The following is a 26,873-nucleotide window of genomic DNA, read 5'->3' as shown; positions in this document are numbered from 1 at the left end:
TACCAACAAAGTAATAATTCGTTTCTTCAGGGGTCTTCTTCCATACCGATAAAGAAATGGAATAATTATAACCAATGACAAAGAAAAGGTTTACAAGACAACACACTGGAGGTCCAAGGGTCTTCGGCGTTTGCATGGCAAACAGACCTGGCCCACACTCTGCTGAGACAAAAAGAAACCTCAACTCTTCTCCAGGCAGAGATCAAGGTGGACAGGCTATTGAGATGAACCCTCACTAGGCCCCTGGGAACTGTGTCCATTCAGTGCCTATCACTGGTCACACCTGCAGAGGAAAGGCTGTGCAGAGTGCAAAGAAAAAACATGAGCTCTCAGATTAAAATTTTGTTAGGTTCCCTTCCTTTGAAACCTACTTTGATTGAAGTGCTTGAGTGAAGAGGATGAAAGCCAGATGGGAAAGGGAGCAGGGGTAAGTTCTGGAGATCTGAGAAAGTGCACAATGCAGGAGTACCCAGCTCACCCCCAGGAAACTAAGCATGAAGAAGGCACAGGGGGAAACTCTCCAACGGAGTTCGTTTCCTGATATTCAGATTTTATTCAGAGTTTCAATTTGTAGTCTGCCCACTTGGGCCACAACTGGTGGGCCGTGTGCTCTCCCTTCACTATTTGATCTGTGTGTCCACGTCCTTTGGACTGCAAAATAGTGTTTTATTTTTGAGGCTGGTGGGGGAAGTTTCTACCCCAGGATAATTGTCTTAGACACACCAATAAGCACAGACTGTCCCTGAGTATACAAGTTTACATTACCATGACCTTCAGGCTGGCCCTGAGGAGCTCTATCGGACCTGCTGCCCCGTGACGAGCAGCACCCCTCTGTCCCTCCCCCCCCCCCCCGTCTTCTCTGCTGGACGGCTTCCACCGAGGCGGCCTGCATTGCAGGGCCCTTCTGTAGCCCCGACGTGTGATGTCTCAGACTGGCATCCAAATTCATCATTCCCTCAAAAACGTTCTTCTCTATGTGTCCAGAACACGGGCTCCCAGCTTGCTTTTGTTCTCTGTAACACCCACAGCACTAATCAACGTGAGTACCAGGATAAATATTTGCAAAGGACCCAAGGCCTAGAGGGCACTGGTGCTGTTAGAAGGAATGGCAAGAATAGGATGAGGAGGGTGGAGAATCGATGACATTTCCTGACCGCACATAAAAGAACTGGGGGGGAAGTAATGGGAATTTGCAAGCCTAGGAGAACTAAAGCATAGTACACATCACACACACTTAACTAAGCTGAAGACTAGGTAATCTCCAAATAGGCCAGACATAGGATGGGCATGCTGAGCTCAGAGCACAGCAGTGAGGGAACGTGTGTGGGTGTGGGTGTGTGTGGGTGTGTGTATGTATATGTGGTGGGTTGGTGTTGAGGGGCTCAGGCAGGTTTGAGGCAGGGGCACAGCACATGGACCCAGGCCTTCTGCCCCACAGCCATGGGAAACTCTCCACGGCTTCACATAGGCCTGTGGCGAGAATGACCTTCACAAACCTCCAACTGGATCAAGGAGACCTGCAGGGCACCTCAGGTGGGACTACGGGCCTACTAGGTATTTTACACTTGCCCATAGGAGCTAAATAACTGTGGCTGCCTGGGCGTTGTAAGCAGGTGTACTGTGAGGGAAGTGTATACAGATGGGGGATAAAACCAGTCTGAGGGTTTCTGTGGGTAGCAGGGCATGGGCTACCGGCCGACTAACGCGGCAGCCATGTACAATGAGAAAAGACGCAGGTCAGTTTCCAGCTGCAGCAGGCCATCTTTGCTCCAGCTGTTGGCAGGGAGAAGGCAGCTGTTTCTACAGTGTTCACTGTCGGCCTCCTGGACTCTCCCCAGGATGGTGGGTGATGTGGGAGAAAGGCAGGGGGTGGGAGCTCTGCTTAACCAAAGCTAACCATACCATTAAGAAAGTAAGAGCTTAGGAAACAGCTCAACACCAGCATAATTCAGTATGAAATTAAATGTAGGCTAAATGGTACTGGAGGCCAGGAGTAAGGCAGCACATTCTCCCTCACTCTGCAAAAGGAAACGGAGCCAATGTTGACGACGCATGGAGTTTGAGGCCAGCAAAGTGGGGACAGGTAGGAGAGGTGTGTGCAGAGTTACAGTTTCACCCATTTCTGCCTGGAGGATCTAAGGCAAGAAATCTAACTTTTGGGAACCCAAGTTTTCTCATCAACAGTGAGATACAGATACTGTAATTCCCAACATGCCATTAATAATTAAACGAGGTATGTGAAAGTTATAAAGTGTAATACAAAGTAAATGCTATATGAATTTTCTGAACCCAATAACAAGGCTAGGAGATTAGGGATGTAAGTCCTTTGCGTTTTAGGTTTAAATTACCCTGTTTCCAACTACAATTATGAAACCACCATTGGCCATAATTATTTTATGTAGGTCTAATATGCAACCTTGATCTTGGTCACATGGCCTTGTGAGTTTGTGATTCATCAGGACTTCAGGGACTTACTATTACTCAGAATTTTAGACTTGGGTTCAGAGGGCAATCAGATATTCGGTGAAATAGACTCCGCCCATGACAAGAGCTCACATAATCATGCCACAATCAGTCCCACCTCTCACAATGACCCCCAGAGGAGAGGTGGTACACCACTTTCAGAAAGGCCAAGAGAATAACAGGATAGAATTAGACTAAGCAGTTATGACAGGGATATTCTCTGTCTAAAGATTTTTTTTTTCATATTGCCATTTCATTTTAAATGCAGGCAAGACAGACCAAGGAAGATCCTCCATTTGTTGGTTCATTCCACAAATGCTGTGTGTCTTGGGCTAAGCTGAAGCCAGGAGCCTGGAATTCTACTGGGGTCTCCCATGTGGGTGGCAAGGATTAACTGCCTGAACCATGGTCTGCTGCCTCCCAGGGTGAGCACTAGCAGGAAAATGCATCAGAATTAGAGCAACCGGATTTGTACCTGGCACTCTGACATGAGATATGGGTGTCCCAAGTGGTGATTTAACTGCTACGCCAAACATCTACCTTGTATTATTCTTATATCTTAAATATCAAGCACGAGGATCAAGCTCACGGAGAACTAATGGCTACTGGGTCATAATGAAAAGGTAATAGTTCCAAGTTGTCACCAACTTGGAAAGTTTGGCTACATGACTTGCTTTGGCCAATGGGACATCAGCAAACATGACACAGCAAGGGCCTAGGGACTGGTCCTCTGCAAGTGTTAGCACAGAATGCTTTCACCCGCAGTCATGCAAGAAGCAACTTGAGGGAGGTAAGAAACCCTGCAAAGAGATAGCAGTTTTCTAATGCAATGAAGTGGATGGTTCGAGACAATCCTGTTTAAGCCATTGACAAACTTTGATATCACATAAGGTTAGCTTTGGCTGGATTATACATGCTCATGACCGTGGTCATGAAATACAGCCAATGCTAATTATGTGTAATGTTCACTATGTACCAGGGGCTGAGTGTGCACTGTATTATTCAAACCAGCCCTATGAAGTAGGCGTTTTCAATGATGCCATATTACAAATGAGGACAGCGAGTCTCAGAGAATTTAAATAACTTTCCTAAGTTACTCGCTTTGAAATTTCAGTGAGCTCTTCATACTAGAAAACATTCTGTAAATGAATGGGGTAACCTGACGGTACAAATTTAAGAGGCTGCATTTGCTAGTATTTTCAAAGTTGGTATGGAACTTAGTTTGAAGTCTGCTTTTTAAAACCATGGTTTATTAAATATTAAAATTTCTTAAAAAGTCGATGAGAAATAAGCATTGTGAATCACCCAATATTACCTCAAGGTGAGGTTATGCACCTATATATATATATATATATATTTTTTTTTTTTTAACAGATCTAAGGCAACAGTCCAGAGTGGGTCAGTGAGTCCCTGAATCCCACATCTTCACTGTAGCATGAATTGGACTTTGCCATGCCATTCTGCAGGTAGCACCTGGATTTGCTATATATGTTAGTTCAAGCTAAATGAATTCATTCAACAAATCCATATTTATGAAGTACCTGCTATATCCCAAGCATATTGCTAAATGCTAATAATAACAACAATGAGCATAACAGATACAAGCTGAATGACACAGATATATGCAAAATTACTACCATGGCATGTAATAGCTGATCTAATTAGCCCCAAGAAATCCAAGTCTGAGAGGAGTTCTAAAGGTCACATGAAATGTATCCAGTTGGGGAGTGAGAAAGAGAAAGTATGATGTGGTGTGATTAGGAAGGGAGTAATTTTCCTGGCAGGGAAATGGAATTTACAAGGCTCCGTGGCTGGAGGGGGTAATGTATGTTGTCTCAGGGCACTCAATGTTGCCATGGGGGAAAAAAATTGCAAGCTTGTCTGTAAGAGACCCTGCAACAGTAGCACATGATAAGCACCATGTTCTACATACTGCTCTCAAATGCTTGTAAGTAAGTAAATGTTTAGTTTTCACATTAACCCCACCAGTCAAAGTGGATTAGCCACATTTATAGCAGTGGAATGAGGAAGGCAAAACTATATGCTCAGGGTGAGAGAGTCATAGTGAGGATATGCCCCAGACAAGATGGACCAGTTGTGGAGCTTTTCTGTACTGTTAGACTGACCTGCTGGCATTAGGGTGAGCAGGAAGTGAGGCCCCCTCAGAGGAGCAGACAGTGAGAGTCCCACGTGCAGCTTTCTCATACACAAGCCTGCACAGCCCCGAGGTTCAACTCCCAAAAACCCATGTACGAAAGAGGAGGACCCAAACTCAAGGGAGCCAGAAGCTAGTTCTAACATGAGCAGGGATGTGGCTACCACAGACGAGGGGCTTATATCCTCAGGGATCCTGGACCTTTGATTTAGGTAACAGCCCCAGAAGTCAGATTGAGTCATCTTTTCTGGGGTTATAAACAGTGTTATCAATAATATCTCCCATTTTGGCTTGGTTAGCAGAAAAAAAAGGCATTTAAGAAAAATGTCAAAATATCCATGAGGATGTCTAGCTACAAAAGAGCAATGGAGTTCAACAAGTGAGAACCTAGCAAAAGCCAAAGGACAGAACTGTGGCAGTGCAAAGTGGGGAGGATATACTACAGGGGACCCTGTGGTCTACTGTTGAGGAACCCACCTGCAAATCTGGGTTTGAATAGCCCAGTCAATGATTCCAAGCAGTCTACTCCTTCATCTATAAGTGTCTCAATCTCACCAGGTGGCTAATAGAACCAATTATAATTGTGATCAAATGCTACAAGGTCCACAAATGAAAGGTACCACTGTACACAAACTATTAGGATATAAAAATGCTTGGCCTGGCCCAGCTCTTGCCTTTGCAGGCATCTGGGGAGTAAAACAGCAGATGGGAGAGTTCTCGTTCTCTTTCAAATAAACAAAAGTTTAAAAAAATTCAAACTAGTGCTCATATTTATTAATTTGGACATATAAACAGAAGTTCCCGTGTCCATTTTTGGCCCTTTGACCATCTTTCTAACATACGCACATCCATACATGACAAGCCCATCAGACAGGTCATACACCCTGCATGTGTGAACATGTGCAGGGACCCAGACACGCAGAAGGCACCCGAAGTGGTGCCGTCTGCATGGAAGACAAAGACAGATGCTGAAGTGTGCGTGGGGTGGGCAGCTCAGTGGGTTCATTTTTAGAACTCTAGATGCTTTCCAAGTTCTACAGGCTGTACCGCATACAGAATGGAGGTACTGGAAATAGCCTCAAAGGTGGAGGGTGTTATGGAGACGGAGACACACACACACACACACACACAACTGTTCATCTTTTCTCTGAGAAGTAAAAACACCATGTGCTTTATCAGGCTGTTCTGTCTGCTAAAGACATTGACTTAACAGGCCCCAAGGAAAAGTCCTGATGTCCAGAATGGTCTCTGAGGCAGAGGGGCCTCTGGTGCGGGGGGGGGGGGGGGGGGTACTCCCGGCTCTGCTGAACCTACCCAAGGGTCAGGCTCCCTGATCTGACAGCCCCTCACCTACCCGGTCTCCTGATAACCGAGGTCTACTCAGGCTGTGGATCCCTTACTGAGAACACAGTCTGGGCACTCAACTAGGCGAGTTTCTTTGTAGTTTCCCTCCTAACAATCTGAACACCCTTAGCTGATCCAAAGTATAGTTAAGCTACTGTGTAACAGTTCAGGGCTTTCACACCTGCTGGAGAGCAAGGCTGCGGAAGATGGTGCCCATAACGGTCTTGCTGGATGCTATCACCCAGAGCATGGCACGTTCACTATGCATGAATGAGCTGTGTGACTTGAGCCTTAAGCTTCTACCTCACTTGGATCTTGCTCCAGCATACCATTTTAACAGGTGAACACTCTCCAGGCCACCAGCAACAACTCCAACAGGTGGTGAAGGAAACCAACAGCAGCATGGGACCTGGGTCACAGGACGGGTTAACAGCCCAGGCACAGAGTTTCAATATACACTCTGAAATCTTTTCATTCCCATTATCTGTCCCATTTTACTCATTCATTGTATTGTCCCAGAACTGATCATTAAAACCAGGAACCGAGAACATGTCCTATATCAGGTGTTGGATATTATGCTCCATTTCAGCCTCAAAGCAAGTTGGCAACATTTATGTACCCATCTAATGGAAAAAGAAAACTGAGGCTCAGAATGGTTAAGAAATTTGCTCAAGGTCACTATCAGTAAGGAGAGGAATGTGCCATGAACCCAGCTCTATCCAAGTCAGAATACCATGCCCAGGCGATACTCCCACCCTCATCTCTCTCCCTAGAAGATGGCTGTGGGCCGTGTGGGTGCACCTCACCAGCTGGATTTCAACTCCAGCCTCACCACTTCCTGTCTGGGGCTGAGCAAGTCACTTAGGCTCTCTGTGCTTACAAGTCCTCATTTGTAAAATGAGTGTAACAGCAGTGCTCCCCTGACAGAAGGTGGTTTAGGAATTACATGAGTTAGTGCACTTTGGTACTGATGTTAAGGCCTTGTGATTGTCATTATACACTGTATCCAGAAACCATCTCCTTCTGAGAGGAGGATGTCCCCCTGACTCTTCCAATCATACCGAGATGGAAAGATTTTTTCTTTCTGTCCAATTTTAGCAAAGCATTCTACCAGTGGCTATCAAGGGACCACTTCCTTATGCTTTTGAAGAGACAGAGACCACTCATAAGCTTCACCTACCAGAATTCAGCAAGAAAGAAACAGGAATTCAGTAAGGCTGGGCTTAACTGGGTCCTTTGCAGGCAAATCCCAACATGCTACTCTCCTGTTCAACTTCTGGCTCCACCATTGGTGCTGGTGGTGGTTTGGGGCCAGGGGCCAGGACTTACAATCTCACACTCCCCGTGAACAAAGCAAATCTCCTTATATGGTGTCCTGTCCTTATCCAAGAGCTGGGGCTACCATACAAGCATCATATCCCCAGTGAATGCCCAAAACTGTAGGTAGTACCACACCCTACATATACTAGCTATTTTTCCTATCTACACATAGCTATGATAAAGTTTAATTTATAACCTAGAAAATGAGGCAGAGTTTAATAATAAAATAGAATGATTATAACTATGCTATAATAAAAATGGAATAGCATGAGATTTCACCACACTACTCAGGAAGGTGCACAAACTAATACTTGGGAATTATTTCTGGAATTTCATTTTAAATCTCCAGAACACAATTGGCTGGAGGTAACAGAGAACACAGAAGGTGAGGATGAGAGAAATGGGGGAACTACTGTATCCCTTTCACATTGGGGGGTTCTCCCTAAGATTATTTGAACAAAGTGTTTACTGGGAAAATTAAACATTTGAAAACCCCATAAACTCCTCGTCCAGATATTCAGGTCCTTCACTGCCTGGCCCTGGTTGGTCCAGAGTCCTCTTACATCGATCCTTCTTGGAACTTTTCAGCCTTGAAACTGCACAGTGCTCAGAGTACACTCTTAGCCTCCAAGCCCTGGCACACGCCATATCACCGGCCACAAATGTTCTGGCCTTAGTCAGGGGGAACCAGCCCCCACTGACCCACCAAACCTCACAAGTAACTTTATCTTGAATTTTATAACCACATTATAAAAATGTGTAACCTTTATTTGTAAATAGTTAGAGGGAGGTGGTATTATCATAACCTCCTCTTCAGGCAAAGGAGCATTCTTCATTTTCATTTCCAGTGCCTGTCATAAAGCAGGTGTTTAGAAGACATTTGTTAAATCAATTAAAAAAAGAACCATGCTGAATTCAGCACTCAAACACCCTTCCACATTGAAGACCTACAGTAATGTGGCCAGGAGAATGGACTCCACAGAGGGGATTAAGTTGTTGAGGCTGAATTAGTCACTCCACCCCCAATAACCTTGCTATATTGAGCAAAATATTTAAGATGCTAAGTTTTCACATCTCTACAATGCACTAATAATGGAATCTCTTTTGTAGGCTGTAGAAAGGGATCAAAGAAATTGACAAAGTTTTCAAAGGTGTTTTGGCACATGATCACGACTCCAATGTCAGCTGCCATTATTATTATTTTGGGCTGGAATAGAACCAGAGAGGCACTTTGCTCCAGGAGCAATCAGTTTTAGACAATCACGCTATACAGACATGATATGGTCACAGAATTCTGTTCCTGCCTACCCAGCATCCTTCCCCATCTCTTTCTGTGAGAGGTTCTCCTTTGCAGATCAACCCTCCCCTACCGTTAGATTCCCCAGGCAGGCCTCTAACCTAGACGTGGCTGAAGAAACTCAGGGGTCAGTTTAGAGACTTGGGACACGTCCAAGACCCAAGCCTAGCCACTGATGTTTGGAGCAGCACTTCTGCTAGGACTAATGGTAACGGGGTTATTAGAACACAAGCCTAGAGAAGCTGGTGGGGAAAATGCACAGCTCAGAGATGAGGTCAGACAAAACTCCTAAGCAGAACACGTGGCTTCCCAAGTTTAATTCACACAAGTCAGAAGTTCCCTTCTCAGCCTCTACTAGCGTCCTGAGTAATGGCATCACAACTAGTCGTCATAAAGACACATGGTCTTTTTATTTTTATTATTTCACTAAGTCCCACATTCACTTTAGGGTATCACTGCAAAGGGACTAGTTCATCTCAGGAATTTTTTCCATAGGAAAGCAGGATTCTTTACATGGCGACAAAAGAACCATGGTCCTTTCACACATGCGGACCAGAGAAGAATAACGACAAGGCCTAGAAAAGTGGTCCTCTGACTTGTGTATGTGAGGCTCTTGAGGAGCTTGGGGAACAGCTAGGCTGCCACTGGCCCGGGAATCTGCATTTCTCCTGAGCTCCACAGGGGTGCTGATGGCCCACAGCCCCTGGCAGTCCTCCGTGAGAAACTCTTCCCTAGAGAGTTCAATTCCTCTTAGAGGTTCTAGGTACATCCAGAGTACCCAAACCCAGCTGGGAAGAAATCCCCAGAAAGCAGTGAAATGGGGAAATTTCCATAATGATTTCGGGAGCTAAAAGAACTTCAAAGGCTGAGTTTAAGCACTCATTCTGAAGCGTGTGTCTGCAAATCTGGACACATCTCGGCTCGAAAACCGGAAGGAGAGAAGCATTACATACGGTTCTTTCTGTGGCTATTTGCTGTAAAAAGGAAGTGGTCTAGGACAAAAACAATAATTAAAAATTGATTTCAAGCTTATGATTCCATGAATTTCATTACAATAAACTGCAGTAACTTTGCAGTAGGTCATAGCGTACAATTAACAAAGACGACCTCTGAGAATTCATTGCAATTCTTCACAGAGCAGCTATAATGAGCACAATTATAATAATTGGTAAGAAGCTATTTTGGCATTCCAAAATACACAAAAGACAACATGGCAAAGTGGAACGGGTTCTTTTCAGAAAGCGCCACATGAGCTTCACAAAGGAAATCTCATGCTGACCGTGGTATGAGGGGATGATACAAACCATAGAAATGAGAAACCCATTTCGTACAGGTAGCCATGTTTTGCCTGTTCTAAGAGTCAGTGGTTACCAGGCCAGCAGGTTTAACAGCAGGTTAAAGCCCCGACCCACATGGCCGGCATCTTATATGGGTACTGGTTCAAGTCCCGGCTGCTCCACTTCCGATCCAGCTCCCTGCTAATGTGCCTGGGAAAACAGCAGAGGATGGCCCAATTCCTTGGGCCTCTGCACCCAAGTGAGACATCAGGAAGAAGCTCCTGGCTTGGGATCGACTTAGCTCCAGCTGAAGTAGACAGGCATCAGGCTAAAATTTATTAGGTTTGTGAGATGGAAGACCACACCTTTGCCACGCCCCTATGTGACCTCATGCCCCTACCTGGCCACACCTGAGTGCCCACTGGCCAATCAGGTTAATTAACCACTCCACTTTAAAAGTGGATTCAAAGCCTGGGATATGGTGTGTCCAGCCCTTTTTTTCCCCTCCCTTCCTTCTCTGGCCTCTTGCCAGGAGGGGGCTGGCTGCAGCCCTGCGCCTCCAGGGCATGTGGCCTTCAGGCCAACCCACCCTTTGCTTCCTGGCCTAGATGCTCTTCCACGTGGCTGGTTCCTGGTACTTGGTATGAACCCAGATCTACCCCTCTCTCTTAGATAAAGCCTCACTCTCCTATGCATCTTTTGCACTAAATAAAGCTTAAAATGTACCATGCTGCCTCATTCATTTATGCCGGTATTCAGAATTCTTCTCTGAATACTAGGCAAGAACCCACATGGGCTTATTAATATTGTGGATTTATTAATAAGCATACGGTGATATCGTATGGCACCCCAAAGTCTGATATCATGTGGTACCCCAGGTGGGACTTTTGGGGAACTTTAAGAGGCCATATTTCATATATATTTTAGGGGGCCAAATTCTGACATCACAGCCATTGCAGCTATTTGGGGAGTGAACCACTAAGTGGAAGACCTCTTTCTCTCTTTCTCTTTCTCTCTCTCCCTTCTCTCTGTAACTCTTTCAAATAAAATAAAATAAACCTTAAAAAAAAAAAGTCAGTGGCTAAATAGTAGTAAATGATGTGACTAAATCACAAAAACCACCCAGCCCTTCTCAACAGGGGTTCCCCACAAGAATTAAGCCTAAACACTACAAAGCACCCATTGTACATAATGCACTGACTGTTCTATGCATATCAGATGACATTAACTCTGTGCTATCCTTGGAAGAATTGAGAAAATAGTCTCAGGTCATTGTTTCTGCAAGGCCTAGTTGCTTAATAAAATCCAGTTTAGAAAGATTAAATGACATTCCTTAAACTGAACATAGATTCTCCAATAAATAACTAACTTTTTGATTCCAAGAAAAGTGGTCTAGAAAGAATGGTTCTCTAAACAGTGTAAAGCCTCACAAGTAGAATCAGAAACTAGAAAATACCAATGTTGCACATCATGCCTTGTGCAAACGACATACAACTTTAGGCACTGATATTTGTCATGTCAGTGGAACTCAACTGGAACCACACAACAGAACTGAACTTACAGTACCAATGTCCTGGACTCCAGCCACAACCATTCATTGTGAAATTGCTAAGTGCATCCCATTATGTAGAGATTGTATTCATTCCAAGGAAAACACAAGTAGTATGAGTTCAGCAGAATTGCAAAACAAATTGTGATTTGTTCCAGTGTTGGAGCTTTATAGTGGGTTTCTATGTAGAAACTGATATTATCTGGTTTTGAGTTTTGTGTAAGTCCCTGCTAATTGCCCATGCCAATACCCACCCTCCATTTCTGAATATTAGTAACTAGATTCTTAACCAGACACACTGGAAGAATAAAAGGCTATTTCCCAGCTTTCCTTGCACCTGGAGCTAGCCAATGAAAGCCCAAGTACAAATCCTGTATGAAAGCAGAAGGTTTCACAGTGAGAGACCCTTCTCCAGACTTTTGCTCATATCCTTCCTTTTTTGCCTTCCTGGAGTGTAATGGGTGAAAATCCAACATGCATCTTGAACTGCTTATTAGAATAGTGGGGCGGACAGCTAAAAATATCCTTTATCATAGCACTGTCACAAATCTCTGTATTACCGACTCTTAGATCCCTTTAATATGAGAATAAGATAGTTTTATCATGCTCATTCCTGTGTTATTTTGAGTTTTCTCTTTCAAATGGCAAAGCTAAACTGTAAGATAATCTATGCACAGTTTCTTATGGAGAAAAGGTCAGTAAACTAACAAACTAATTGGGATTACATATTTGAACTGGTTTGCAAACTCTGAAACTCCAATAATGTATTTAAGACAAATAGTACTTTATCCACATGGTAATAAACATAACACTTTTTAAACCATAATTATATTTTTACTTGTATTTAAAAAATATAAGAGGAATTCAAATAATTCATAAGGAAAGATAGTACAAAGTGTGGTACAAATGAAAACTAGTGAAACTGCTAGTATAGTAGGTAATTACATTGAAACATATGCTTATCAAAACTAACAAACTGGATCCAAAACAGTATAAAGTGAAGCTTGGCATACAGATTTACTGGGTGTCTTTCTTATTTGTGTACCCATTATTGATATTTTTGTGTAAGTCATTCATTCTATGTCTATTTATACTGAGTAATCCACTTCCGGGCCGAATGGAAGACTTTGGTCTTTTAGCTTTCATGTACAGAGGACAGGCATCTTAGAAAAATCCCCCAGATAACAGAAAATTATTAACATGCTTTTGATGTCCAGTGAATCCTTTCAAGTCTGATTCTTGCCCTGTACTCTTGCAAAGGCATTAAAATATTTTAAAGAGACCCAGGGAAGGACTGAAGGCATTAGATTTTTACAATCAAAATGAAGTCTACTCCTCAGATTGCTTTTGATCATCCAGGCAGAAATTTTGTTTCAGTGTTGCTCTACTATAACAAGGACCTATGGTTATTGTGATTATTTGGTCCATAATGTTTTGGGGAAATATTCATGTTAAATACTCTACTGGAATTTTAGAGCTGCCATCCTCTTGTCTGCTCCAGTGTTAGGTAGACCTCTGGGAAACCGTTAAGACCTCTCTCTGCTATGTAATCTCAGTATTATTCTTCTAATACCTTAAAATCCTTGTTCTGTCTTCATATGCAAATATTTGTTTTATGTAAATTATTGGCACATATGATTCACTCTAACCACATAAGGAAGTACAGAGGTGTCAAGTTTAATGAACGATTTATCCATTCTCCTCTCAGCAGTTGCATATTCTTGCTTCTTTATGTTATGCACAGTGGAGAAAAAGGCTTAGACATTTAGCAAGATTATTTTTTATGGAAGAAGACATTTTTTCTAGCACTAACTTCCCTATTACAAATACATAGCTTTCAAGATGGTAAGAAAAAGATACGTTACCCCTGTGACGTCCATAACCTTAATGGCTGCAAGCTGGCCGGTTTTGACATGACGACCCTATAAAGAAAATATAATAAAAAGGGATTTATTTCTGATGAGCAATATTAGTATTCAGTTCCCACTATACATAATGCATGCCTAGACACATCAAAGTTAGAGTATGTCAATGGGGAAGACAGACACGCCAGAGAAACCTTAAATGTTTTGAAAATCTTTGTACAATTTTTTGTTTATCTATTTGAAAGGCAGAGGGCAAGCGAGATTGAGATCTCATCATCTGGTTCACTCCCCAAACATCCACAACAGCAGGACTGGGCCAGGCTAGAGCCAGGAGGCTAGAAATCAATGCAGGTTTCCCACGTGCAGCCGTCACCTGCTGACTCCCAGGGTGCACAGGCCCTGGAAGCTGGAATCAGGAGTGGAGTCAAGCTCAAACCCAAACACTCAGATCTGGGATGCAAGACCCTAATAGGTGTCTTAACCACTGTACCAAACACCCATTCCCGAACATCCCTTTCTAATGATGGCTGGTTTGGTAAGACAATTCCCACTGCTTTATTTTTGTGATTTATTTTCCACTGGGCGTCTTGTTAGAAAAAAAAAAAAAAAGCAGCAGGTTGAACAGTGTGGTCCTACTGCATCTCCAAGGCGATAGGGACAGCTTGTGTGAGAGGTGGATTTATGTGGAAGGGGATCTAGGCCAGGAAGGAAGAGACACAGACATATCTCTGCAGAAAACACTGGGTAGGTGAAGGCACCTTAATGTCCTTGATTCTTTGCTTGCTCCTTGAGAAAACTTAATGTCCGCATCCGACTCTGAGCAGCAAAGATGGTCATACCCAGGACTTCCAAATGCATTTTATATATGGCTTTCAAAATACATCTGTCCTGCCGGCGCCGCAGCTCACTAGGCTAATCCTCTGCCTGCGGTGCCGGCACCCCGGGTTCTAGTCCCGGTTGGGGCGCCAGTTCTGTCCTAGTTGCTCCTCTTCCAGTCCAGCTCTCTGTTGTGGCCCGGGAGTGCAGTGGAGGATGGCCCAAGTGCTTGGGCCCTGCACCCGCATGGGAGACCAGGAGGAAGCACCTGGCTCCTGGCTTCGGATTGGCGCAGCACTGGCCATGGCAGCCACTTGCGGGGTGAACCAACAGAAAAAGGAAGACCTTTCTTTCTGTCTCTCTCACTGTACAACTCTGCCTGTAAAAAAAAAAAAAAAAAAATACATCTGATCTACCACTGCTGCTGCTGCTACCAGACAGTATAACATAACCGCCAGCTGCATGACCTCAGGCAACTCTCTTAACCTTTTAAGCTTCAGTTTCCTCATCTGAAAATAGCAAGAAGAATACCCAGCTCTCAGGATAGCAGTGAGAATGAGACGAGGCTGAAATGAGAGATGCTCCACCAATGTGCCTGGCACTGATGTGCTGTCAGCTGATACTGGCCATAATTATTTATGGCCCTACCTTATGATTCAATATTGTCTTCCCTACTAGGCTCTGTTTCTTGAAGGCAAGATCCATCTCTCACTGTTGTATTTCCAGGGCCCAGAATAGGAGCTGTGGTAAGTTTCTCAATCACTTCAGTACTTGAGATTAAGAAGAGGGGATTGCTTTGCTGCAATTTAGATTCAGATTGAATTGGGGGAAGACATGGTAGCTTGGTTGGGCCCAATTTTTTAAATTTTTTAAATTGGAGTTAATTAAAAAAAAAAAAGGCAGTGTTGGGCTGATTTTGTAATCTTCAAGCTCCTGAATCCTTCCCCTTTCTCTGCTACTTCTCTCCCCCTCCTGCCTTAATTCTCCCCTCTTCCTGACCCCTTAACTTTTGTCCAGCGCTTGTCCCTTCCCTTCTCATACCCTCAGCTTTCAACACCTATTTGGTCTGATTCTGGGAGCGTCCCCCTCACCTTCAGCCCCTATCCTGCTCTCCTTCCTTCCTCCTCCCTCAGGAAAGAGCACAAGGAATGAGGCATTAAATCACTGATCAAACACAGTCACAGACTCAGCCCCTTATACCCACCTCAACTTTCATAAAATTGAGGGAAGGGGTTGGGTGCATTAGTGAGCAAAGAGCCCTGGGGTAGAAGACCAGAGGCTCGATTCTTGTCCAGTCTCCGACTCTATACCTTACATCTATCTGGGCTCAGGAGGCACTAGCTTCCCCATCCACAAAATGGGGGGAGCCAGGGCCAATAGTTGGGAGGTGAGAGAGGAGCATGCATCAGCATCAACTCTTTCCATCCCAAGGAACACTTGGAAACTGTTTTCACAATGACTGAGGAGAGCAGTGTTACTGCTTGGTAGCACCCAGGACCAAAAACACAGATGTTCATTTGACTTATAATGGGGTTACCTCCCAATAAACCCAACATCAGTTAAAAACACGGTAAATCAAAAATGCTTTTATGCTTGATCTTAGCCAAAAGGCCAAGAAGTGAATAAAGATGCATACAATCCACCTAACCTGCTGAACATCCGAGCTTAGCAACACAGCACACTGTAGACTAGGGTCGCTCCCTGATGTGACCGAGTGGCTAGCCAGGCACTGCCCAGCACGAGATACCATCACACCACATACTGCCAGGCTGGGAAAGATCAAAACTCAAGATACTGGGTCTCCACTGACAGCACATAGCTTTACAGCCCTGTAAAGCCAATGAGCATCCGCAGGGGCCCATCTGTGCTAAGCTGCCTTGTTGATCAACACTGAGTGACCTCCAGAGTCATGTGGGACCTGGCAGAGTCTGTGGTGCTATCATGAGGAGCTCTGCAAAGCAATCGATAGCTTTGCAATCAATAGCTTAAAGAACATAAATCATACCTTAAACAATATCTGCTCCTCTACTAAAGCATTGAAAGAGCAGGGGAACTGTTGACAAATACAGGAGACCTAATGCTCAATCTTCCATAGCTGACTTACTTTGAAATTCTTTTAATGATATCATGAAAGCTAACTCTGGCATAGCGCTTATAGGATCCCCTATAAGCTGATTCTCCTTCCACATTACCTAGGCTCCCACCTGGTCTTCCTCTGTAGACAAAACTGCTTGCAGGTCTCTAATGTACTGTGTTGTTTCTGCTTTTCTGGAGGTGTTTTCTTGGTCTGGGCTATCCCCCTGCCTTCCTGACTCCCCAATAAACTCTAGATTCAACCCAAGTATCGCCTCTTCTGATACCTCACTGTCAGTCACCTCTACCCTACCAAGGAACACAACAAATGTTTCTATTATTGCATTGAGCTCAAAGGATCAGTGATTTCCAACTCTTCTCTTCCTTTCTGGCTTCATTTGCAGCACAACTTTTCCTTGAATAAAACCTTACCTGGAACTCTCCCTCTCCCACGCCTCCCCCGACTCCACTCCCCACCCCAGTCCAGGCAGGGGCTCCGCTATCCAAGTCTAGTCTGCTCCCCTCCCCCATTCCCCTATTCTCCATGGGAGTCCCCAAGGCACCTCTGCCACCAGAGCCATTTAGGGAATTTTGCACTAGATCTTTAGCTCTTAAGAAAGCAAGGAGCTTTTGTTAAATGAGTAACTTGTCCCAAAGACACCTCAACACCTAATTCTTTTCATCAGCAGCCTAGGGCTGAGCCGACCAAGCCCATGGTGCTGAGCCAAGGCCAGACAGGAGACAGGACATGTTACATTCTCAGAGCACAGGGCGCCGGGCAGTTACTGGTCTGAAATAAAATGTCTGCCACATTTTTTTTTGGACTCAGGATATATATTTTGTTTTTTGAAATAATGCTATCACTGTCCCTGAAGGTAACATTGGAAAAGAAAAATAACCTATTTTTTCCTCTTAAATTTCACTTGCAAGCTGAAATAACAGTTCTCGAAGGGCTCGACAGATGCCTGAATAATGCACCTTAGGATGGCAGTCTGAGATTCTGGCTGCAGAACAATTAGCAGCCTCAGCCCAGTCCCAAAGGTTTCTCTGCACTTTGCACCAGGAAGGCTGCTGAGCTGTCAAGCACGGCGGAGCAGGGGAGGCCACAGAGGCACCTGCCCAGCAGGAGTTGCCTTTTACATCACCAGAGGATGTCAAACCCAATCAGCATCCAGATTAAGCCGACCTTCCGGGAATTGTGAGGAGTCAGCTGACCTACAGATCCCTGCAAACAGGAGCACAGCCGTGCCGAAGGCAGCTTTGACAGAGGCAGCTTCGCACAATGGCACACAAGTGGAGTTGAAGAGGCTGTGAGGTGCGGAAGCCCATCCTCTTTAGTGAGAAGGCCGGAATCTCACAGCTGAAGACAGCCTTAGCCTAGGATGCATTCGCTTCCATCTGACTTCAGCCCCTCGGCTGCATGTTCCTGTCACTAAACCATAACAAATGCTTTTTAATTTTTTTTAAAAATGTATTTATTATTTATTTGAGAGGCAGAGAGAAAAAGAGAGAGAGCTCCCACCTGCTGGTTTGTTTGCCAAATGTCCGTGACATTGGGGCTGGGACCAGCCAAAGCCAGGAGCCAAGAACTCCATCCAAGTCTCCCACGTGGATGGCAGCGACCCAATTATCCGAGTCACCAGCTGCAGCCTCCCAGGGTCTACATTAGCACGAGGCTGAGCCAGGAGTTGATGTCTGGAATTGAACCCCGGTACTCTCTTAAGGGATATAATCCATCCTCACCGGTATCCTCACCCCTGGGCCAAATGTTCACCCTGATAATCACTTTTTAAACAAACCCTTTGATATTTTGCTTTTAGTTAAACTTGGAACTATTTGTCACTGCTTCACATAAGACTTTAAAAAATGAAGCAAAATGGATTCTTAAAAACTTTTCTCCACTTTTTTTTTTAAATTCATCTTTCTTCATTTCTGGGCAGGGCAATGAGGGATAATGTTATTATCACAAGAGAATCTGAAAGTAAAAAATTTAATATTCCTTCCAGTTTTAATTTATTTCCACTTGTAAGAGAAAGTAAAAATATAAATATAGATGCCATCTAATTTTGGATCTAAAATGCATGTTCAGCCAAGGACTAAAAATCAAATTCTGAAGAGAAAAATCTTCTAAAAGGAGACAAAAGAGTTTTAGAAAATGCTCTACAAAAATGAGACAATGTGCTGTGAGGTTGTAGCTGCTGAGTCATTTCTTCATAAAAGAATGAACCAGAAGTTCTTTTTTTCACTGAAACAACCAACACTCACAAAAGCTAGTGAGCAGGCTAAATCTAGAGAAATAAAATTGATATCCTGGTAGAGCCCAAAGCCTGAAGTTACAGGATATCCTTAAATCATGACAAACTGTCCACAGAGAGGAGGAAGCAACGAATCACAGTGGAGAGGGCAAAGAGTATGGGGTCGCTTGGGGCAGAGGGCAAGGGGTCACCTGGTCCTCACGCTATATACCCCTTTCTGCTCCTGGGACCATCCTTCCTGCCACCTCACTCTGAGATAAACAACGATGCTGATTCTGTTCCACGTGAAATCACTCAACATCAAGGTGACATCCAAATCACTCAATGACTACTGTATTTTACCCGCCTCTTCACCGCCTTCCTAAAACGCATACAAGAGGAAACGCGGTTTTGTGTAAAATAGCCTCCTACTCCTGCCCTGTTCTCACTGGCATCTTCTAAGGAAGAGCCGGACACCTCTGGAGCTGCCAGCCCGAGGCTAGCCTGGAAGAGACAGGTCTTTCATTTCTGGGTCATGGAAATACATTTGTTTCCAGCAAGCAAACCAGGGTTGTTGAAAATCCAGGTACATCTCTTCTTCCCTTCCATCCTTCCACACACACACCCTCATACGTGAGCAGACTGGCTTATTCTCCTTCATCTGTAGCTTACAATCCATCTCGCATTTGTGGAGAAAGGCTTACTCAATTTTCTAGTTGCAAAGGAGTGTCCTACCTCTGTGTTTCCAAAGCATCCTATGCTAACCCCAGTGACCACAGCCAACCCCGATTTTTTTTTCAAAATGTACTGTAAGACAACTATGGAAATATAGCCAGCAGAAATAATGTCAGAGTATAGAACATGTAGTAAGTACAGCTGCTGTTTCGTGAATCAACTATTTTAGTACTGTCTATCTGTCCATCCATCCGGGCACCCACCAGCCCACTCATCCACCCATCTGTCCCTGATGCCACAGTACAGCGGAACACTTCCTAGTTGATCTCTTATAGGCTGAAGCCTAACATCTCTCACCCAGGCCCCTCTCTGGGAACTTTCCCCAAAGGTCCACGTCACCTGAGGCCAGGCACCCTCAGACACGCCGGCTACTCAGATGAGGATGGAAGTGGTAGAGGACGTGAGAGGTGGCCAGCGTCAAGGGACATTCAGGAAGCCAAGTCAGCAGGACTTGAGACCAGACTGGGTACATCTGCCCCCTGCATAGCCCCTGGCACCTGGCATAGCAGGGACTCAGTAAAAACTGGCTAAGTAGTGGACCAAGGGGAGGGAGACTTGAATTCAAGGTCTTGGTACCACCACACATCCACATCAGTTTCCCTCCCCCTCGACATTCCTATCCAGCCCCACAGTGCACGAGACCAGATAGAGCGGGGTGCAAGCAGGAGTTACAGTCACTTCGCTCATCAATGAGATGCTGGAAGGTGAATTTAGCAGATGAGTCTCTTAAATTCTATAGAGAAGTCAATTTATTTCCCTTTTCCATAGATCACAGAGAAACTAGAAACTGGTTGTAGCCTTGCCTCGAAGCCAAAGGTGAGCTCTGGTTTCCACCGTGGGACAAGAGGAAGGCCTCACGAAGAGGCCTTGGTGCTGGCCTCAGGAACACTACGCTTCGGATACGGCAGGGAGGTGGGCACAGACTCCAAAGACCCTTAGGATCAAGGAACATTCATGGCAGGTCCTTGGCTCAGTGTCACACCAAGGTTTCCCCAGGTTAAGCAGAGCAAGCCTCTCTGTCTCCCCGCCTGCCTGTGGTTTTCATTAGCAGCTGAAAAGCCCTACTCAGCACACCTGCAAGACTCCTAGCCGCCATTCAGTGAGCCGGCTACTCAGACACAAGGCCAGGGTGAAGCAAGGTATCAGCCGGGTGCTACCCACGGTTCCCTGGCATCTGCGCTCCATCTCGGCCTCACCCACTACGAATTGCTCTGCATCGCACACAACAGCATTTTCTAGACTAGTCAGGGAGGGGCCGACTGAGAGCAGAGGCTTGCTGAGAGCGCAGAGGGGAGGAGGAGGAGGAAACCAGGTTGCATTTTTCTTTGTTAGAAACTACGATGTCTCAGTCTTCATGGCTGCCAGCTTAGCTCAGTTGATAAATCAAAATAAATGCTTACGGGGGGAAAAAAATCCAATAGTCACAGTTTTTAGCAGACAATAGTTAATGTATGCAGATTCTGTGGCAGTGAGCCTAAAGCCTATACCCGGGAAGGCAGCACAGCTGAAGTGACAGCAGTGATGGGGCAGACAGGCTGAGGGGTGGCGAGAGCTCAGTAGGCAGCAGACCCAGTCAATGGGCCATGGCCTCGAGCCAGGAACCCATTTCCCGGTAACCTCTCGACCCAGAAAACCAGCACAAAAGCAAGTAGCTCTCCTCTAATGTACAGCACAGGCGCTGCTAACAGCACCCATGGCTCTTGTACCTTCATTTCTGGGGAGACTGGACCCCTCAGCCCAGACATGGGGTTCAGAGGGCAGAGAGCAAACATGCACCTGCAGCCAAACATGTCACCTCCCCAGGTGTCCCCCATCCCCTCCTGCACAAGAGCTGTCCCCATCTGCTGAGGCAGGGCCGGACACAGGCATTTACACAGCCTTTAGAAGCCCTGGAACCTGCACCCAGCTGTGGTAACACGAGAAATGGACTCTGCAGTGAATTCTTTCTTTTGGAAATGAGGTATTCAACTTAAGGATTCTTCATTTGTAAGAATTTTTGAGTACTAATACGTCCCTTAACAAAATGTCCTTAATTTTTAGAAACTTGAAAGTTAACATTAGATTGGTTCCCAGTGGCTGTTGTGTTGTGTTTTGTTTTTGCAACAGGTGACCGGGTGAATTTTTAATATTCCATGAAATCGAAGAGTCCAAGGAGCAGGTTCCAAAACTCAGATGTAGAGCCAACACTAAGACACAAACAGCCACTGTTCTCTTCTCTGTTGCTATGAAGGACAGTGTGACACAGCCTGTAACAGCCACAATGGCCCGGGAGACCCCCTGGGAGCCAAGGGCTCTCTCCCAAGTTCCTTGAGGCCCCGAAGCCTTTGGGCCCAGAGGTGCACTGCCCTAGGGCCATAGAAAGTTCCTGAACAGCAGAAACTGCCCAATGGCTGCTCAGCCCTCTGACCTTGCTCAGACAGCTGCTTGGGCCAGGCCTCTTGAAGCTTCTAAACTGCCCCAGACCCCAAGGAACAGGGTCTACAGCCATCGAGCAGGGGCTTGATATGGGAGAAACCCCGAGGGAGGGCCGCACAGCCTTTCTCCTAAGGATAAGGGGCCGCTCAACCGCCCGTGCGTATCACTGCCGCGGGAGGCAAAAGCCACAGGAGGCCAGGCGGCCTCCGTCTCCATCAGGCTCCGTTCTCTTTCCTTTCCCTAGTGTTAACCCAGCGAGTAGGAGCAGGTCACCCGACAGGGATCCTGGAGGCAGGAGCAGGAATTGGCATTCCACACTGCATAACCTCCCAGAACTCCCTGGGGAAGGGGTCCGGGAAGAGAAGAGAGCCCCAAGTGAACACCAAGGCCTCAGAGGCCACCTGTCGCAGCCCCCTCTCCGGCCTCCTCTTGCCCCAAGACAGGGCACTAACTGGAGGAGTAGGACCCCTGGGTTCCTGGAGAACAGCACTCATTTTCAAAGATTTCCCGTCCACGCTCCCTGTCCGCGTGCCAGTTTAGCGGGCACCTCTGCCTTGCCCACCAATGTCTGGCTGACCTCGGCCTGGCTCTGGACCACAAAGCATCACAGGCATAGGTAGGAATAATAAAAGAGGAAGATGTATGGCTTCAGAGGAAGCCAGGCCGCCCCCGGGGCCGCCCGAGCCGTAGCACGGCACTGCGCGGTAGCAGCACGAGCAACACCCGCGCGTGAGTGCTGTTCAGAAAGAGCAAGGCCCCCAGCGCTCCTGGCTCTGGTTCCTGGGCCGAGAACAGCCGTGGGGACCCACTTGCCTCCTTCCTGGGGCTGTGGATGAATAAACCTCCCCCACAGCGTCCTCAAACCTCCAGCAGTGTTCATTAAAACAAAAGAAACGTCGGTGGAGAGCGCGCTGGAATATAATTAGGGCCCACCAAAGCTCAAGGTACAAGGGGGAGAAAGAGACAGTAATGAAAGGGAAGCTTTCATGTTCTTACTGAATCTCTGCTCTGTTGCTGACACAAAAATCAATTTCAATAGGCTTTAGTTGTATCTGAGCAGGAACGCGGGCGACAGATGAGATTTAGTGAGCAATTTACTGGAGTCAAAATGATTCCCACGTTAGAAAAAAAGACAACAGCCAGCGCTCCCTACCAAATGTCTCCTTGGGAAGAACGTGTGTGTCTGTGTATACATGCATGTGTGTTACATCTGCATTACATATATGGAAGGACAGGCGAGGGGATTTAAAAAGTAGATGTTTTACCCCCAATCTGAAAGGTACGCCAACTCTCCGCCTCCCACCCTTTCTGCGATGCTTTTCAACAGGACAGCTGTGTCCCCCAGGGACTTCTGACCAAGCCTGCAGATGTCTGTGGTTAGGATTTATGATTGGCACACCTGCCACTGCTGCTATCTAGAGATGCTACCAGAGCTTCCCCCAGCTAGGAATCATTGGCCCTCACACGTCAGTCGGGCCAGGGTGGGGAACCCCATTTTAAAAGAATCCTACATTTAATAGGTGCCTAGTGGATGTCAAATTCCATGAAATGTCAGTTTCCCCACTAGGTACTAATTTGCTAAAAGATCAAAAGATGAGGCCTTGCTTTTAGGAACAGGCAGGGCACATCGAGGTGATATTTTGTTCTTCGCTTAGAATTTTACAAATGAACCCTCTCTGATGAAGGGAAGGCTGCTCAAATTCAAAACACCTGTGGTCCTTAGACTCTCCTGCCCAATGGCCTGAGAGCACTTTCCATCAGACTATTATCTGGATTAAGAACCCCACGCCAAGACCTTCACTGTCTTAGTAAGCAGCATATTCGTAGCAGGACTAAATGAAGTTGGATTTATGACATCTGGTCAAAGAGAGAATTTTTTCCCTCTAAGCCTTTATGAGTTGATACATAATTGTACAATTTATGAAGAGAATGTGACATTTCAATGCATGCATACAATGTCTAACGACAGAGGTATAATTTTTTGCTAATTATATTACTTTTCGAAAAAGTCCTATTTTTCACTTTCCAACAATATTTAGATCTTCTTGATAAATGTTCAGAACTTGCATGTGCATTCTTTCCTTCTCAAAGTTGGTTTTTAACACTGGGCAGCTTGATGCAGGAATACATTGTTTTGTTCGATGAAAATATAAATCATAGTGAACTTTTAAGCTTAAAGTATAGCCATCAATTATAAGAGGATAACATAAGTTCTTCATTGCAGGGATATGGGAATGGCTGAAAATGATCTATTTCCAAGAAATAAGGAAAGTAAAATTCTGTCTTTTTTTTTTGGAAAAGTAAGATGAACAACATTATCCTATTTATTTGATAGCCACTCACCATCTTTTAGCTACTTTAAGGATTAAAGGCCTCAAATTTCTTGGAGATGATCAAAGAATAACATTCGGCCGCTAGGGAATGAGTGATGTTGACATGTGAATGGTTCCACCTGCAACAGCAGCCCGAGTCCATCTCAGCTCCCGACAGACAAGTCTTGCCTGTTGGCATGAGCGACTGTTCCGACCGGAGCCAAGACCTACATGCTGCTCTCTGGGTGGGAGGCCGAGGGGACACCGAGGACATCAGAGAACCGAGAATGCTCTGTACACAAAGGATGGCTCTTCTGGGTTGAGACTCTCTCGAAGCGAGGGCCACCGCAGACCACAGCAGTTTGCCAGCAAACACATCCGGCCTGGGAAGCTGGTTGCTGGGGAGAGGTATTCAGGGGCCTCACCGACCTGTCCCTCCCCTCCAAGAACAAACAGTCATGCTAAGGTCTTAGGGGAGGGGAGGCGGGTGGAAAATGATGACATCCTGAGAAAGAACCCGAGGTCTCAGGCTCTGGGCAGGCCTGGATGGGAGGGTAGCTGACCGGCTGGCAGAGCCTGGACGTGCGGCTATACTTAGCTGCTGTCGGCCTGGGGCTTGCCAGGGAGCGTCCTCTCCAGGTGGGTGAGGCTTCCCTGACCCCAGTGAACTTCCTTCCTCCGTGACCACCTATCGTGCCTCTGCAGTGATGCAGCAAGGATGGTGGGAGGGCAGGAGGCATCTTGCTCACGCCCTGGACTATCTCGTCTTCCGGAACAGCAGTTGCACCCCGGGTAGGAGATGACCCACCAACTGCAGCTTGAGCATGGCGGGCCCCGAGAGAGCAGAAAAGGCTCTGGGGAGGTAGGAGATGCCCTGGGTCTGCAGTTACTTTTGCTCTACAGTTTCCCTCCGTTCACGATAGATAAGTCGCTCTCTAGGCTGTGGGGAAGTTTAATACGTGTGGAAGCACTTGGTGGAGCGCCTGGGCAGACGGTAAGGATACTGCAGTGGCTGAATGTTACTATGAGGTTCTATTTCTGGTCTCTTCTGCTATCCCTACCGCCTCGTTCTTGACACAGCCCAGATGCACGGTCCTGCTCCCTCTCCTCCTGTGTGCCCCAGGGCCTGTCCACTGCCCTTTCTTCTACCGGGCTTGATTCCTCCACCGCACCTAAAACTTCAACACCCTCTTGCTCGGCTCCTTCCCCGCTTTAGGTACTTGTCATCTGTACCCGGCACTTCCTGCTCTAGGATGGAAGTTGTCTTGTTCACTGCTCCATCTGTAGTAGCCCACAGGTAGACACACAAACAAGATGCGCCATGGGAGCTGGCACTGTGGTATAACTGGCTAAGCTCCATCTGTGGTGCTGGCATCCCATATGGGCGGTGGTTCGAGTCCTGGCTGTCTCACTTCTGATCCAGCTCCCTGCTAATGTGCTTGGGAAAGCAGGAGGAAGATGGCCCAAGCGCTTGGGCCCCTGCACCTATGTGGGAGACCTGGAAGAGGCTCTTGGCTTCCCCCCGGCTCAGCCCCGGGTGTTGTGGGCATCTGGGGAGTGAACCAGCGGATGGAAGATCTAACTCTGCCTTTCACATAAATTAATCAATCTTAAAAAAAAAAATGTGCTGTGGGAGTGAGCTCTGCATCTACACTCCCTCTGTTCCCTTTTTAACAAATCACAGCTTTTCCTACTCAAGGGCACGACAACTCTGATAGAACACCGGATGTTATCAGAAATCCAAGGCCCAAAAAAGCAAGTTTCTTTGCAGATCCTATTTTCTTCTCATGGTGGCCTTGAGTATAAGTAAATGAAATCGGAAGGTACTGTAGCCCTCTGTTTTGACCTAATTGTTTCTATTTAGGAGATACAGTGGAATTTAATTCATGTTCAATGTGTAATGATCAAATCAGGGTGTAATTAGTTTCCATCTTCTTAAACATTTATTATTCCTTTGTGTTGGGAACTTTCAAACTCCTCTCCTCTAGATCTTTACAAAGTAAGTCCTAAATTATCGTGAACTATCATCATCTTGCTGGGCTGCCAAGCAGCAAACGGATTCCTCCTATGTACCTGTGTGTGGTACCTGTCAGTCACCCGACTGGGCTCTGTCTTCCCCTCCTCTTCCCTATTTCTCTTTTCTGAATCATTATCCTAAATATTTTCCAAAGCACACAGGGCAGAGCTATAAACACAAGTGTTTGGTAAACAAAATATATTACATGCAGGAAGATTTGTGTGATTGTTTTTACTTAAATATTAGCAACATGGATATTAAAAAGCTATAGTATAAAAGTAGAGGTGACTGCATTTCCCAATTGTATGTCTGCTAGCAGCAGCCAACACATCAACTTTATAGGTAGCAATTAAGGATGAAGCTGTGCTTCCCAAGCCAAAGATAACCTTTCCTTGAAACAATGGTGAAGAGCTAGAGTTAGCAACTTGGCCCAAATCTTCCAGACCTCAATCAGCTAAGGTCTGATTGCACAGAAGCGTGAAGAATTACCTTTTCTTCCTCCTCTTCCTCAGCCCTAACTGTGGAATGGGTGGGGGTACCTATGGCCAAAGAGTCAAAAACAGACAGCTGGCGCCGTGGCATAACGGTAAAGCCGCCGCCTGCAGTGCCAGCATCCCATGCGGGCTCCACTTCCGATCCAGCTCTCTGCTGTGGCCTGGGAAAGCAGTGGAAGATGGCTCAAATCCTTGGGCCCCTGCACCCAGAAGAAACTCCTGGCTCCTGGCTTCAAATCAGCTCAGCTCTGATGGCTGTTGCAGCCATCTGGGGGAGTGAACCAGCGGATGAAAGACCTCTCTAACTCTGCCTTTCAAATAAAATCAATCTTTAAAAAAAAAAAAAAGTAAAAAACAGAACCCCCTCTAATGGAATCTTATTTGAAAATATCAAGTCTAATTTCAGCCCCATTACCAGGACCAGATGTTGATCACTCTGGGCCTTAGATGCTTGCCTACAATTCATAAGATCAAATCTGCATTTTCCTTAGCATTTGACCCAGCAAT

General features: G+C 45.8%; 1 protein-coding gene across 12 annotated transcripts in view; it reads right to left on the bottom strand.

Moving 5' to 3' along the window:
* Positions 1–26,873, bottom strand: part of TNIK (TRAF2 and NCK interacting kinase) — a 399,091-nt gene that overhangs the window by 145,261 nt on the left and 226,957 nt on the right. For all 12 annotated transcript variants that reach the window (XM_017346916.3, XM_017346919.3, XM_017346917.3 and 9 more), the window contains exon 3: positions 13,271–13,327. In XM_017346916.3, coding sequence (XP_017202405.2) covers positions 13,271–13,327 — 57 coding nt within the window. The remainder of the gene's footprint in view (positions 1–13,270; positions 13,328–26,873) is intronic.

The sequence above is a fragment of the Oryctolagus cuniculus genome, chromosome 4 (assembly GCF_964237555.1).
Source record: "Oryctolagus cuniculus chromosome 4, mOryCun1.1, whole genome shotgun sequence".
In the NCBI taxonomy this organism is placed as follows: domain Eukaryota; kingdom Metazoa; phylum Chordata; class Mammalia; order Lagomorpha; family Leporidae; genus Oryctolagus; species Oryctolagus cuniculus.
Note: the sequence above shows the minus strand (reverse complement) of the source record. Positions and strands in the feature narration are given on the sequence as shown.